General features: G+C 38.9%; 1 protein-coding gene across 1 annotated transcript in view; it reads right to left on the bottom strand.

Annotated features, from left to right (window-relative positions):
• The window catches only part of gfra4 (GDNF family receptor alpha 4), a 179,742-nt gene that overhangs the window by 33,497 nt on the left and 129,614 nt on the right, over positions 1 to 16,631 (bottom strand). Inside the window, exons 2-3 of the mRNA XM_023352347.1 lie at positions 3,474 to 3,755; positions 244 to 324 (exon numbers count right to left, since the gene is read on the bottom strand). Coding sequence (XP_023208115.1) covers positions 244 to 324; positions 3,474 to 3,755 — 363 coding nt within the window. The remainder of the gene's footprint in view (positions 1 to 243; positions 325 to 3,473; positions 3,756 to 16,631) is intronic.

The following is a 16,631-nucleotide window of genomic DNA, read 5'->3' as shown; positions in this document are numbered from 1 at the left end:
AGAAACATAAAAAAACATTAATCAGTTTGACGTTACGTCACAACTTTGTATTGGTTTGGAACATAATATCTCAAAGAAAAGCAATTAGGTTTGTGATTGTAACATTATACGGGATGGTAATATTTTCATAAAGGAATGTTACCTTGTGGGGGACGTTGGCTATTATTTCTGAAGAGACATGCGTGTTTGTGTTCTTCTAGTGTTTTTGTAAGGTAGTTTAAAGAAACTCTGCTTGCTGGTTACCTGCAGCGATGGAAGCCAGACGAACGTAGTCGGAGCCTCTCTCCTCTGGCTCATAGGGGTAGCTCTCCACCAGACTCAGTCCTGGCGAAGGCAAAGAAAACAGACTGAATATCGCAAAGTTGCAGCAACATTTTACATTGTCTAAGTTCCTTTAGGGCATTTCATTGGTCTTCTGTGGTAAATTCTAATTAAGCTTTGTCTTTTTGTTGTGTAAAGCCTTTTCCTAAGACGGTGCGCTCAGTAATAACTACACTTGGCTTTGTCGTTTTCAGCTTCTATAATCCGGTATCAACTTTTGAGTCAGATATTGCTAAAAGTTGACGCACTCCTTTGTTGTATTCATAAATTTGTTGGCTTTTTTATGTTTTAGCATAAGTGGCTCTGTGGTAAGGGAGGGCTGGTGCCTTCTCCAACAAACATTGGCTGAGAGGCGGAGGTCACCCTAAACAATTTACATAATCAAATTTAATGTGAAATTCCTTTTTTTCCACAGAAATTAGCTAATATTTGGTCACATTGACACAATCAAAATCAGTTATCAGCCAGAGATACACAACCCTATTGGGTGACCCTTATTCCTGCCTTGTAGCTCATTTTAAACAAAATGTAAATGTTGCTCATGGTGGACCTTTGATCCCACTTTTTGTCGGTATTGTGTTATGAATTTTACTAGATGGGAAGCAATACCCCACACAGGGATATTAGACCAGGATGCTTCACTTTTCACTCAGGACTTTGTAGCAGTTTTTAACTTTTCTTCCCTGAACAAATAGATCTCGAATGTACTACGCGGTTGGAAAGATTTATCACAGACATTTTTTTTTTTTTTACCAATCTTTTGCAGTGCAGCCGTGTACATGCTGCAGACTTGCTGTCTGTGTTGATGCTTTCTTTTGGGTGGAGTTTCTTCTTGGCTGGCCCCCTCTAGTAGTAATATTGTCTTGTAAAATAAAATGGCTGTGACTTTCTACAGATGTGTGGATGTAAAATAAAGAATCCGTGGTATATAAAGTTTGTGCTTGCAAATCAGAATGTGCGGTTGTTGGGAGTAGGGTGAGCGATTTGGACATTTTGGAATTTTAGGGCAATTTACAGTAAATTTACAGTACAATTTTGCACTACTGTAAAATTGTACTGTATTTTACAGTACAATTGACGAGGTTCAATTGTACTGTTTTTACGAGGGTAAAAACAACAGTAAAAAAACCATTTAATGATAATTTTTTAGGTAACTGTATGGCTTTAATGTTTTTAAAAACATTGTTATTTAAAAAAAGCTTCTTCAGGACATCGCTTACTTACAGAAGGGAGATTTATATCACTAAACTGCACTGCATTTAATTATATTTTTGACTTCACTAAAACCTATTGATGCTCTTGTGAAACAGTGGAGTAAAAAGTAAAAATAAGTTTTAGACAAGTCTTTTTTTTAAATAATTGAAATTTATCAATGATAAATCAAAATTCTTACAAGAAATGTTTATGATGATGATAAACAATACAATAAATATTCTAAGATTGTCGCTTGCGATTTCATAACCGATCATCCTGTAGTGTGTGGTGTGTTACGGTAGATCGTTGTTGCAGGGTTTTCCCCGACTGTTAACGCAGCCTGTTCAATGTGACAGGTAGCCAATCAGAAAGCGCGGATTCCCTCCGTGTTTTCTGAGGGGAAATTACGTTGGGGAATCCCAAACAGCTGACAGGCCACAACCTGAAGTCCAGCAGACATTGGAGATGATATGTGGAAACAACATTAATGTTTATTCAAGATTTCATGCAAAGAATATAGAAATGACAAGAGGAGGAGTTGGAGTGAAATTGCTACCGCAGTTGATAACCCGGTAACTTTTCAGCTGTTCTTCGTTAACGTGACGTTAACAGGTTATAATGATTTTCATTCAGTCAGGACTTTACACTGACACTAGCCACATGCATTGCAGCTAGACTGTAGTAAAGCATTGATTAATGCCTGGTTTTAAAATTAGTTAACTGGACTTGTAGCCATTATTTTGTGCCCATTGTTGGACACCACACGGCAGGAACGAACCTGATCGAACCGTTATACCTAGGATTTCTGTCGGCTAATGTGTGATCTGTCAGGTTTTGAAAATGGGCCTCGTGTGCGCGCTGGGCTTTACACTAAGGAAATGAGGAAGGGAGGAGTCTGTGGAGAGCACCGGAGTTCAGCCTTTTTTTATTTAGTGTCATCAACAGACAGAGAAAAAGGCCGGAAGAGACGATAAAGCCAATAATTAAAATGAGGTCGATAGTTTTAATTTATCATACGATTAATCGATTTATCGTTTATCACGACAGGCCTAATCACGACAGAAAAACACAAGATAAAAACTGTGAATGTGCTGGAAACAGAAGTGAACCAGTAGCAAAGATGAATGTCATCCAGTCAACTGGCGATAAATTTACACTATGATAAACTCAAAAAAAGCTAGCCAGCTAGCTAACCATCAGCTAGTTACAGGTAGCCGCACCGTCAGAGAGCCCAGTGACTTGAACTTTTGCTGGAGTGAAAAAAAAAACCCTGTATAGAATGTAAGATTAGTTCTGACAGGAGAAAATTTAAGACATGTCATCAACATATTTAAGGCCAACTTACATTTGTAAATTGAATTTAAGACATTTTAAGGCCTTCAGTTTAGTTTCAGGAATTTCAAAGGTTTTTAAAGGTGCGCGGACACCCTGCAAACATTTCCGCCGCTGCGCCGCTCCGGTAAGAATCAGGGCTGGCTGATGTAGACCTCAAACGCTTTTGTTTCATCTGCGCATCTCGGTGTTGTGACTTCGCATTTGCATTTGCCTTCCACAAAACACCCGGCGCTGTCATCCCGGCGCCTCTGCTGCACTCGCTTTCTTGCGTGATGAAAGTAAACCTCCCCGCTAAATGCCTCCGCTTGAATGTCAGGGTATGACAAATAACGGGCTTCGGCGATGAACAGTGAAGAGCGCTGGGAATGAGCACAAAAGTGATCAAATATAATGTGCGTGGACGGAATAAAAGGAATCGGGGCCCCGGTTTTTTTTTTTTTTTTTTTTTTTTTTTACCTATGTTTCTTTTTGACATAATAATCGCTCTTTTCGCTCTCAGCCCAGATTGAGCCGCGTGGAGGCGGGCGCCTCATTCATGCGCGGTGGCCAGCACCACGCAGCGTGTACCTGCTCTCGCCCACCGCTCAGCCGTACGGTCTCTGCGCGCGCACTGCTAATCTCACCGTGCAGCACCGACTGGTGAAGGCTCCAGTAAATGCTCAGGCAGTTCTTCTCTCTCTTCATCCCTCGCTTGCACTGGCAGCCGTGCAGAGGGGTGGACAGCAGCGCCGTCATGGCGTTCTCGCACTGGCTCCGCGCCCCGGGCCCCAGCTTCATGCTGCCGTCTCCCGCCACGCACTGCCTGAGGGTGCGCAGGCGAGGGCTGCAGGTGTCATCGCTGGAGCAGGTGTCTCCGGCGTGCAGGCAGTCCCTCCCGCCTGCGGAGAGAACCGCGTGTGGGACTCCTGGAAGACAGCGGAGGACAAGTCAGACCCACAGGAGCCCAAACACAAAAAAAAACAAACAAAAGAGATTTGAGAGGGAATAGTATTAAAATGCTTAAAAAACAAATTTGTGTTATTTCCCTTGGACCTTTTGCACATTTTACCCCTTTGCAATCAAACTTTAATGTGCTTTGTCAGGATCTTGGACGATAAAATGGAAGAAAAAGGATAAACTGTTCAATATTTTACTGGTGGTTGGTAGGCTCGTCACTGTAACAAATTTACTAGACGATAAAATGTCCCAGAAATGATTGCGATAAATGATAATATTGTCATTTGAGACCATTTTCAGTTAGCATAATGATAAAGGCATAATAATGCAAGCCCACCAACTCAAACATAAAAACGCTATAATTTCTAAAGGGCCGGAAAACATTCCAAATATCCAAAATAAATCGCAACAAATTAAACAGCAATAATGTAAATGGAAAATGAAGTCTTTGTAACCAAAATTGTGTTTCAAAAAATAAGTCATTTAGCTTTGACAGGGAAAACAGGCAAAAGTGGCAGGTCGTGCAGGTGTCAAATGTTTGCAGCATTACTCAAAATGGCAGCTTTTCAACTGTTTTAAAGAGGGCGACTGTTGACCAAACGGAAATGATTGCTCTCATTTTAATTTAACCTGCGATTAATTGATTTGTCGCTTGGCGGTTGGACTCGATTAAAGTTTTCAATTATGTTTATTGCAGGGTCTGTAATCAACAAATCGGATTTTAATCGAAAACCATATTTTGACAGAATTTGCGAGATTTCCAACTCGGAAACTCTTTTTGCAGCTGGAAAAAGTTGCTGAGTTAGCAACTTTGGGTGACTCAGGTTTCTGTGACGTGTTTAGTAAGCCTGCACTACGTACGGCAGAGAGAAAGCCAAAAAGGAGAATGTACGATATAAAGTTCTTCATCTTCTTAATATAGTGTAAATAGAGGAGCGGATAATTTTACCTGTTGGATGGCGAAGTTAACCAGACTGTAACAAGAGCAGCACACTGCATGCTTACACGGCTTTATAGGATCCTGTCAATCACACACCAGGTGATTTGCACTTGACTCACCCTGTGGTTACAACAAGCAACAAGACAGAGCTGGAAGATGCTAAACTAAAGGTTTTTTTTCAGTAAATCAGTAAAATTGTAACTAAACTAATATGTCAGGAATCAGGCTCGGACATGTCGACGGGCACCGGCTCTGGTCGGGTTGGACTTTTTAGTCTGAACTCCAGTCATTCAGCCCTCTCTTTCTGCAGAGCATAACAGGACGGTGGTAGATTTTTATACCTTCATGGAGATAAGATCCTTTTATCATGTATGTATTAGCCGATTGTCGATGTCCGAAACTCAAGGAAATCAGATCCGACATATCGTCTGGCCGATTTATTACCGGCCCCCTGAGAAGAACTGTCGATGTGTCACTCTCTTGATAAGCAAAGCTGAGAGAGACATACTGCAAAAGAAAATTTGAAAAAGCTCAGGGAGAGTAAATCGTTTTGCAAGGCACCGACTAAGTTTACAGGTTTGAGCTTTTGGCTTATTAGGAGTCATGTGGGCGCCGCAGTCAAAGATCTCCGATTCAGGCAGTCTGATGTCTCAGAAGTTCAGTAAAAAGGGAATTCTGGCAGAGAATGCAGTTTTTCTCAGTATGAAAAAAAACACAACAGAAGTCATCAGAGGAATAATTTTGCTCAGTTTTTTATTTCTTTTTTGCAGACTAATGAGCCTTTCCTGTAATTAGTATTTTTACTAATTAGTAATTCAAACAGCTGGAATAAAATGGCCTTAAACTAATTTAAACTAAACCAGTTTCATTATTTTCAGCTTTGTTCACACAAAGTAAACAAGCTGGGTTTCTGAACTGGATTCCCAGTTTATGACAGTGCTTGTCAGTTGTGCTCAAACAGTCGCTGCAACCTCTCGTTGCTGCATTCGAGCAATTAATGATAGGGGAGAAAAGGAAGGGAACCATGGAGGGTGGTAAACAGAGAAGGGGCGATGATATGCATGAGTTACTACAGTTGTCACATAAAATACATCCGACACCACTGACTGGAATCTGATGAAACCTGGGGGGGTTGAGTTGGTGGGTTGGGGAGGGCAATAACACGTCTTTACAATCCGGCTTGACGTTCTGAAAATTACACTGTATTGTTTGAGCTTCAGCCGAAACAAGGTGTCATATTTGTTTGAGGCTGGCCCTGGGAGACGGTTGCATCACATCATATTTCGTATCATCCAAATTCATGAGGCCAATTGTATGCAGGGACAGCTAAGTGTTTGTGTTTTCTCAGATACACAAACATCTTCCACTCCTACAAATGGTGGGGAATTTTTTTTCACTCATCTAGAAATCTAATCTCAGACAAAACTTGCATAGAAGATGAAAAGCGTTGTGTGAATTGACTTGAAAGTGCACCTGATTTATATTTGTCTACTGAAGAAAAAATCATGCATGAATTAGTTATTATTTTCTAGAGAAGCTCATGTATTTACCCTCGTCTCAATAACTGTGGTTATTCTTCAACAACCGCGTGTTACTACTAGAGGAAAAGACGATCACATGACAAGCGAGATGCGGAAGAAGTGTTTCCATTGGCGTTTTGCGAAATACACCAATCCTGATACGGCCGAAAACCCCCCTCTTCTAATGTGGAATCTTTTAATTGAAAAACTTTAGTTTTTTTTATTTATTTATTTTTCTATTTCCCTGTCTCTTTTTCAGCTAAGTCATTTTTGGTATTCCTGTTTGCGCAACTAAACGGTCAGTGGAAACGCTGCTACTGTTAATTAACTACATCCCCTTGTAAAAAGAGAAAAAATGTTGGCTGACGATTTGTTGACTCTATGTGCCTGACTAGCAGACGCACTTTGAGTTCCGGTGAACGTGTTTTGTCTCTGGGAATATTCAAGCAAGTCATCTAAAAAACTGTTGGTTTGGAATCAAATCAATCAATCAATCAATCAATCAATCAATCAATCAATCAATCAATCAATCAATCAATCAATCAATCAAATTGTATTTGTATAGCACATTTCAGCAGCAAGGCATTTCAAAGTGCTTAATGGGGGTTTTGAACGGACAATAAATCCAAACATAGAGCCAAATTAGTTAGAAAATGGCTTATTCTACTCCAAGTCCATGTTTTAGACAATGTACATGTACAAGACGATGTACAATCTGAATCAATTACAGCAGTTTCCTTTTGGAGGAATGGGCTAAAATTAAACTATTTTCATTCCTCTACTATAACTTTGAAGAGTTTAAAAGACAATTCAGTTGATGAGGGTTCGTTTTTGCAAACTTCTACATCTTAAGAAAATTCTCTCATTCTGACTTAGAAAATATAAAGTTTTGTTGATTCTGACGTTAAACAGCAGGCGTCTTCTCTCTTTGTCAGTGAATAAAATAATTTAAAAAAAGCCTACATGTGTTTTCATATGGAGCATGTAACATTTTGGGAACCAAGCCTCAAAGAATCATTGGTGTATCTGTGTGCCTCCCCCACATCGCATGGTGCAGGGCAACCATGTGATGGAAAAAGACATCAAAGCCCTTAACAAGATTCAAAATCAATACTTCTCAAGCACCAAGCGAGTCGTATTCCGATAGCAGACGCCCTGCCAGGCTCCCCCAATAGGACCAACATCAAAACAAAATAAGATTTCAACGTCTCTTCTCAAACCTTCCATAACAAATGGGCACCCAGTCTAATTATGTTCTCTGCATGGATGTCCTGCCTCAAAGCTAAGATTCATATTCGCAATGACTCCTTGTCCTTGCTGGACAAAAACATGACCAAAAAAAACACCAACTCAGCAGAGCAGCCGCAAACGAACGCTAGCAGGGATGACTACAGTCATATGTGGAACCTCTTCAATCATTCAACCTAACTGGAAAAAGGAAACACGTCTTTATTACAATGTTATGCAAGTTTACTGAACACAAGTATCGTTTGTTCACGATGAAGAAACCTGGAGTGATTCTGAGCAGTTATACCAACAGAGATATAACTGAGATGTAAACCTCTCAAGACATCAGTTATTGTTTTGTTTTTCATAGTCTAACAACATAAACATTATCTGAGTAAAAATTCTATGCATACAGCGCAAACAGCAAACCAACAACGTATCCCAAAACACTTGCAGAAACTGCTCCACAAAATGACGATAAAAAATGTGAAAGTAATAATGCAGAGTTAAACACTAAACAGTAAAAGGCAATATGTATTCAGTTCACCGGTGCTTTTTAGGAATTTAGGCTACATTGAAAAAACAAAAACAAAAAAAAACAGTTTTCAAATCAACGGTATTTTTGGAAATTGAATGGAGGAACGTTTCATGTTCAGATGAGACCACAAACAGAGCTTGAATCTGCTGTAGGTCTCCTGCCGGTCCACTGTATGGCGCTGTGATTTTAGCATGTCGTTGAAACACACATACGATTTTAACCCTTAGCAATGTAATCACAAGAGAAGTAATCAGAAATTAAACCCAGTTTCAACATTCTTAAAAAGATTTGAATGTTGACTGATGTTTTGTATTTTCAATAAAGTTGTCAGAATTCCTCATGGCCACTTCACTAATGCTCTCTAGAAAAGACTTAAATCTGAGTTACAAGGCAACAATGACTGGTTTGTTGATGTGTAAATTGCTGTTGATTGGTAAAATATTTATAAACTATAAACTTTCATTATCATTCTTATCATTTCTTTTGATTTTTGTGATATCATTTATGTAAACTTAAAACAAAAATCGAGAAATTCAATTCCTATTTCTTGAGGAATTGTCTGATTAAAGCCCTCATGGTGAACATTAGCCGTGTTTCCAGCTATGTTCTTGCAGCATATTTTGAAGTATCGCATTATGACTGGTTGAAGAAAATGGCAAAGTCTGAAACATTATTACATTAATACAAAGTTTTTTCACTCGCTTCAGGTGGCTTTTGGCTTTTCTGAAATAGATCTAATGCGCTACAGGGAAAATAGCAACTCATTTGCAGAAAAAAGTTCTGAGGTAGCGACGCTTCCTCATCCATTGTTGGGTCTGTGCCTTACCAGAGGCACGTAACCTGGAAAAATGTCGGTCTACATAACCAAAATGGAGGAAAGTACTCTCAACTTTTCTGTGGTCCAATCTAGTTTGAAACTTCTACATCTTGTTTGCATAGAGTCAACATCCGACAAAATCACGCTTAGCATAGCCTGGTTGATTTGCCCCAGACCAGTAGATGGAAAAGCGCCTAATTTGCATTTCTTTTTTTTGGCAGCAGCATTTAAAAGTTCACTGGAATTTCATATGACAATTGGATGGAAACATAATTGATATCTTTTATTCAGCTCTTTGAATGCATAAATTGATCAAGTCATTAGAATTACAGGCAGTTTTGATGAGGTCCCACACATACAACTCTGCATACACCTCCCAGATGTATTGTCCTTCCCCATTGTGGTGCTATTTAAAGATAATTAAACATGTTTTTTAATGGTTCAGGGTTTATTACTCAGGATCAATGTTGGCACAAACGCAAAACAACTTATTGTGCTTAGTTTCTACTCTTACCTGACGCTGCCTGTACTTTTTGGAGACCTTTCCTAGGAGTCGCCTAATCTAGACTTGCGCTGTCAATAAAACTCTTGACAGACAACGAAGTGAGATGCTTGTGTTGAGATATATATTTTTTGTGTGTGTTTTGTTGATGCTGCTGCCAGAAAGCATCTGCCATTCATTTGAAAAGCTCACTTTTGGTGAGCTCTTGACAGGAAGCGCCGATCATTCTCCCTCCCCGCTTCCAGAACTTACAGACTCTGTACCTTTAGCAGCTCTTTATTGTTTTTTATTTATTTATTCATTTTTTGCAAAGCTAACGAAACTGCAAAGTGACATAATGTCATTTGTTTGTGATGCAAATCAGCTTCAACGTTGTTGTTTTTTTTCCCTCCCTTGGAACAAGACATCACAGCTTAAGAACCTGTTTCATGTAAACAGACTTTCCTTATTTTTCCTCCCGTATTATGCAGATTATCGTCGAAACCGCTCGTTACCGCGCTCCCATGATAGTGTTCTTCTCTTGTTTTTTCACATTTTTAAAAAATTTTTTTATTTATTTTCTCTCTCTTGCGCAAGTATGTTGAACTGCAGGTGGGGAGAGATATGTGTGGGTGGCATGTGTTGGTGTTCTCATGCTGAAGGTAGAGCTGAGAGAATCACCTCAAAGCAGGATATGGCTTCACACGTTTTCAAGTGAAAAACGGGAGCGATAGGGAGGTGGGGGGGGGGGGGGGGGGCTCCAACAGCGCAAATCACATTAAATTGCAACTAATCCAGTGTGGAGAGGTTTGATATTTGTACGGGAAATTAAGAAGCACTTCAGATGGTGGGAGATAACCCGTTTGCCTAGAAACAGAGCTGCGGCGCACCGGCAGTTCAAAGACAGACAGTCAAAACCAATTAGGAGAAATCAGTTGCCTTGTCATTTAAATTCGTTCCATCCCCATATGCCTGCCTGTTTATCATACTGCAGTAAATAATCTGGTTTGCGCTTCCGCTCTCTCAGCTTCTCTGTTTCCTTCCATCAAATCATCCTTTTTTTTTTTTTTTCTTTCTTTCTCTTCTTCACCTGCTGAAAACCCACCTGGGATAGTTCCACAAGCAGACTTTGAAGGGAGAAAAAGTTTTAAAGAGGGAAAACTCAAATCTGAAATGTGCTCAGCCGGTCAGTCTGCGCGCCGATTGACAACTTGATGGGGAGTGAAATATAGATGCATATCTATAATACATAAAAAAAAAAGGAATCCATTCACATAAGCAATCCAGGAATTGACTTAGTTAGGAGAATTGTCTTGAGCAGAGGTCTCCAGATGTCAGATCTGGTTTTGAATTATGCTAAGGTTTTGAAACATTATGGCTTCAAAACTCGTAAATTTTTAAAGTGCCATGCTAAATGCCTGAGTGACCAAAGTTTTCTCTTAGTATCTGAAGGATTGGAAAGTGCTGCGCTCCTTCTCCCTCAACTGTTAAATTGTCATTTTTCTTTTTTTGCCTTTTTAACTGGGAATGCTAATTTAATTGCTTGAAATGTAATGGAAACCATGGTTACCAGTGCTAATCTGCTGCCTTATTAATCAACCATCCAGTATCGACTAGTTTAGTAAATATTTTGAGCAACCTGCATTTTTACTTTAAAACTGCAATTAAACTATTGTGAGTGTGTGTGTGTGTGTGTGTGTGGTCTGCTTTGATAAAGTCTTTTACTTTTGCGCAGAAATATAGTTTTACAAAAATACATTTAGCTGAATGGCATATATTTGTGAATTACATCATCAAAAAGTGACTCGTTACACACTTCTGTTTTTTCAATCCCCACATCTGTACATCTATCGGGGCGTTAACGTGTTGATTTAGATTCATTAATTACATACAGTTTAACACATTGAAATGTTAACGTGTCAAATCGTATTCAGCATTTTACATATCTAAATGGTTGCCGGGGGAGATTAAAGGATTTCTCAAACATGCATGAAAGGATTAAGGGAACATGTTTTTTAATGGAGGAATAAGCAATTAACACTTCTTTTTTTTTTACATACAAAGGTTCCCACAGGAACCGATATGTTTTTGTGTTTCTGGTACGTCTATAAATCTGATGCACAAACGGCAGCAATGGACCACACTCCGGGTTAATTTTTGCTTTAAAAAAATTATGCGATACAGTTAAAAAAAATTTTTGTTGAAAAACGCAAGACTTGTTTCAGTTGCCGTGTTTCTGTTTAGCAAATTCATTTTTGTAATTCCAGTTTGCATCATTTCATGGTTTATGGAATAACAGCTAGTCATTGGTTGGATGGTAATTGTTGGGAGCTTTTGGAAATTGCGGAATAGAAACAGACTCTTTAATTCCAGCCACATGCTAACCGCTGACATACGATGCCGAAGCCAGTTTTAAATGTCAGCTCAAACTGTTTTGCGATTGTCGTAAAATATTTTTAAATCCCTCTTTTACAGCGAGCTTCCTGTCACAGAGCAGTTACTCCGCTTGTAGTTAACCGCAGGCATACTGGTCGCTTCCGTTGCCGCCGTCATCCAGTAAACTCCTAGCAAATATCGGTGTCTTTTTTTCTTATCTAACTGCTCCAAACAGTTTCATATTTTTGTAGTATATAATGCAATCTCAGGAAGATCAGCCTCAGAAATAAATGACATCCATCACTGCTAATGCAATGGATGATAGTGATAAAAAGTCAGGGAAATCAGTGATGTTGATGGCAGAATGACTAATGTGTTCACATTATGTGAGCCTGACTCAGAATAAATCATAATCCTGGAAACAGTGATAAGTGTATTTTTTATCTGTTTGGTTTCCCTTTAATCCCAACTTGCAACTTGAAGCTCACAAAGGTTGCCTGTGCAAACAAGGATCCGTGGTCAGCAGTTTGTTTGCTGCGTTTGTTGTATCTTCATCTATCATCCGTCAATAAATTTATTGATCAATATTTTTCTTTCATTTTGTATGAAAGAGTTGTTACAGATGAGATTTCTATGAGAAATGAAAACCACGTATCATTTTTCTTTCACGACGAAACCTGATAACTTGAGTGTTATTCATGAAAGATTGCTGCTAACGAAGCTGGTTGTTCAGAGTTCTGTATCTAAGATTTTTTTGGAAGGTTGAGTGGAAGGATAAAATGTAAAAAAAAAGAACCCAACAAAAAACAAAAACTGTGGTAGCAGTAAATGTTGCTCCAGCTGGGATAGGCACAGCCCTGGAAGGACTGTTAGGTAATATCATTATGTTTGACAATCAAGAATGTTAAAACAATTCAGAAATTTAAGGAATCTTCATTATGAGTGAACTTTTCACAAGCCTGATCTTTCTGTTTAAAGGGGCAGTATTAGGTATTTTCCAGGCACGTAGTTCCATTTTATAGCACAAACCAGTGACTATGTTAACTTCAGTTGTTATAAAAATGCTTTATATATAAAACACAACTTTAAAGAAATTTGACTTAATAATTTAGCATCTTGAAATTGAACTTCTGTGTCTTTAAGAAAGTCCTGCAATTTCTGAAACTTCGCCTTCAGGAAGTCATCACAACATGGCTTTAAGAATGTTTTTTTACCAGCTTTGCACTGAGAAGCAGCTCCTAAAATGAGCTCAGCAGATGTGCAGCTCCACCAGGTGTTTGCTAATTGCTGCTGGCTAGTCTGAAGGAGCCGAGTGGGGGAGGAGGCAGGAGTCATGCTGAGACGGAAGCTCAGAAACTTGGAAGCTGCAGCGGAGAGGAGTAGCTGTGTCTCACAGGGAGAGCTATGTCCACCCAGGCATTTTACACAGCTGAAGGGTTGTCATGGAGATTAAAGGATTTCTTAAATCTATTGCCACAGATTTTTCATGGCAATATCTGTGTTGCCATGAAAGAATCAAGGCAACACAGATGTGTTTTTGATTAGGGAGTAACAGTATAACATAATGTAAAGCTCAGAAAGTCAATTTTACAGAACACTGCCCCTTTAAAATATTCTGTTTTATTGCTCTTATGTAATATTGTACTTCTTTGAGACACTACTTTTTTTTTTTTTTTGTTATCTGCAAACCACAATCATCGAATTTACAACAAATAACGGCTTGAAAGATTTCACTCTGTGTAATGAGATGGAATGACCAAAAAAAAGTTACTTCTTCACAATATTCTAGTTTTCTGAGACGCAGAAGACTGTATCGCCAGACATTATCCCTACTAGAGATTCCCATCTCTGTGGAGGTTTGGCAAAACCTTGACAGCGACACCCTGGGATCACACTTTTGTTACTGTATGTTGCATCTCCCCATTAGCTGCCTGCACCTCTGTGGACACTTTTCAGACTACAGTGACTCACTGGGGTTTCTTCTGCTTTCTCCACCTCTACAGCGAAGGCCTTTCCAGCAGCGGAGCAAAGAGAAAATAAAAGCGCCGCTCTTCACGTCAGTGCACAAAAAAGACAAACCGGCTGTAAACAAGCGTGCTTGCACAGATGAAAAAAAAAAAAAAAATATATATATATAAGAGAGAGAGGTCTTTATGAGAAATTGGTCCTCAGAATAATCAATAAGGAAGGTTTTGATTTGTACTGATGATTCAGAAAAACATGATAAAATTTCTGAGAACGGACGGACAGGAAATGATGCTAAAGACTAAATCTCGTCCTCTTAGTGACAAATCCATCCAGGCACACTGAAGAAATGCTCCAAATTAAGACCACTTAAAAAAGTTTAAAACAGGATCGCATTTTAAGATAAGCAATGTAATAGTATGAACCATCTTAGAATGTTTTATAGAAATCCTTAGAGTACGGACATCAGAAAATATTTATAGGTTTTTACGTCATGGAAATAGATTTTTTGTTGAACTGAATTTAAGACGATCTAAGCTAAATATTGTATTGCCATTAAAACAATTTTACCACAACTACAATGATATGAAATAGCAGAAGTGTGCAACACTGCATATTTTTGTAAATGATACTGAGTATCGGAGATATCAATATTGGTATCGGCCTTACCAATATCAGTATCAATACTTTTGGTTAAAGTTTAATATAATGTTAAACGTCTGACCTTTTAGGTGCACACGTGGTTTTTTACTTTGAATTACTTTGCTAAAACCTTAGAGTTCGGGCAACGTTCATTGGGGTCGACAAAATACCTTAACAACATCAACATGATAAACACAAACAATAGAAAAACAGAACAAATTTGTATTTTTTTCAAAATAAAGTGCAAAGATATATTTAGAGCAAATCAAAGTGGAGTTTAAAGAGTTAGCGGTGAAGCTCAGGGTGTGAATGACAACCATTCGAAGGCAACGGACACGAAGGAAGGACTTTAATGTTCAGCTCGGAGAAAAAAAAAATCTCCAGCTGCATGTTATTAGTCAGAAATACTAAATCAGCAGCTGGGGAGAAGAGAACACACAGTGAAATGCTTTCCAGGTGCTTCCTCCATTAAACCTGGAAATGTTTGGCTTTTCAGAATCCATTTTTATTTCCAAGAACTCTGCCTCTGGTTTCAGTCAAGCACTCAACAGGAGAGTTCCCTTAACCACAAATTGGTCCACTGCAGGGATAAAATCATACTCCACGGAGCTTTTCTGTGTGGTATGTCATGGCGGTCTTTTAATATCATTTTGACAACAAACCAAGAATCATTGTTACAACTAGGCCTGTCACAATAACAAATTTTGCTCAACGATTAATTGTCTCAAAGATTATTGCGATAAACGATAACATTTTTGAAGACCTTTTTACACTGATTTAATGGAAATGATGCATGCGATTTCCTGCCAAAGATAGATACACTTTATTTTCAGAAGAATATTAAACACTGGAACTGATAAACAAAATAAACAAAACAACCAAAAACAAAAATAAAATGGATTCTCAGTCTCCATTAACAAAAAATGTACTTGAATAAAACTAAACACCATAAAGCCAAAGTGGAAATAAATACTGCATTCAATCAAAAGAGTGCAGATTATGAAGTCTGTGTATTATGTTGCCCTTCAGTAATAATTAGATTTAAATAGAGAAGATGGGCACATCGACTACCTGATGCAATAGTTCACACTACATGATTTTTTTTGCCCTGATTTTCCCCTTACGACAATCTTAGAACATTGATTGTCGCTTGCAATTTCGTAACCGATCATCCTGTAGAGTGTGGTGTGTTACGGTAGATCGTCGTGGCCGTCCCCTCCTTGCTTTCCCCTCAGAAAGCAAGGAGGGGAATCCCAAACAGCTGACACAGCGCAACCCGAATCCAGCAGACATTGGAGATGATACGTGGAAACAAGATTAATGTTTATTCAACATGCAAAGAATATAGAAATGTCAAGAGGAGTTGGAGCGAAATTGCTACCACAGTTGATAAACCTGGTAACTTTTAAGCTGTTCTTCATTAATGTGACATAAATACTGTAGGTTATAATGATTTTCATTCAGTCAGCACTGACACTAGCCACATGCATTGCAGGTAGATTGTAGTAAAGCATTGATTAATGCCTGGTTTTTAAATTAGTTCACTGAACTTGTAGCCATTATTTTGTGCCCATTGTTGGACACCACATGGCAGGAACGAACCTGATCGAACCGTTATACCTAGGATTTCTGTCGGCTAATGTGTGATCTGTCAGGTTTTGAAAATGGGCCGACAGCTCTAAGATTGTGTCGTGTGCGCTGGGCTTTACACTAAGGAAATGAGGAAGGGAGGGTCAGTGGAGAGCACTGGAGTTCAGCCTTTTTTCATTCGGTGTCATCAACAGAAAGAGAAAAAGGCCGGAAGAGACGATAAAGCCAATAATTGAAATGAGGTCGATAGTTTTAATTTATCGTACAATTAGTTGATTTATCGTTTATCGCGACAGGCCTAGTTACAACTGAGAAAATCGAGTGCAACCAAATGGCTTTAGAAGTCACCTTGACAGGAAAGGAGTCCACCTGTTTAGGTACGATTTGATGATGTTATGGGGCCCAAAGCCCGGTCCTAATGCAGAAGATCCCCTTGTTTATGGTTAGTTGTTAGGTTTAATGGTAAGGTGTGCATGAAGTTTTAGGTAAGGGTAGGGTTAGGAATAGACTAATGGTTAAAGTGAGGGAAAATGTATTGACTTCCGTTCATTTCAATAACTGTATTTATGCCTAACCCTGGCAAAGTCCCAACAAGAGTCGAAGTACAAGCTGTGTGAGCCTGATTGTTTCACGTGTCTTTGTGTTGCCCTGGCGACCTGTCCCCGGTGGAACCCCGCCTCTCGCACCGTGTTAATATTTAAAATTAAAGTCCTAAAACATGTGCATGATTAGAAAAATCATACCATTTA

Source organism: Xiphophorus maculatus, chromosome 19 (assembly GCF_002775205.1).
Source record: "Xiphophorus maculatus strain JP 163 A chromosome 19, X_maculatus-5.0-male, whole genome shotgun sequence".
Taxonomy (NCBI): Eukaryota; Metazoa; Chordata; class Actinopteri; order Cyprinodontiformes; family Poeciliidae; genus Xiphophorus; species Xiphophorus maculatus.
The sequence above is the reverse complement of the archived record's forward strand: the minus strand, read 5'-3'. Positions and strand labels throughout refer to the sequence as shown.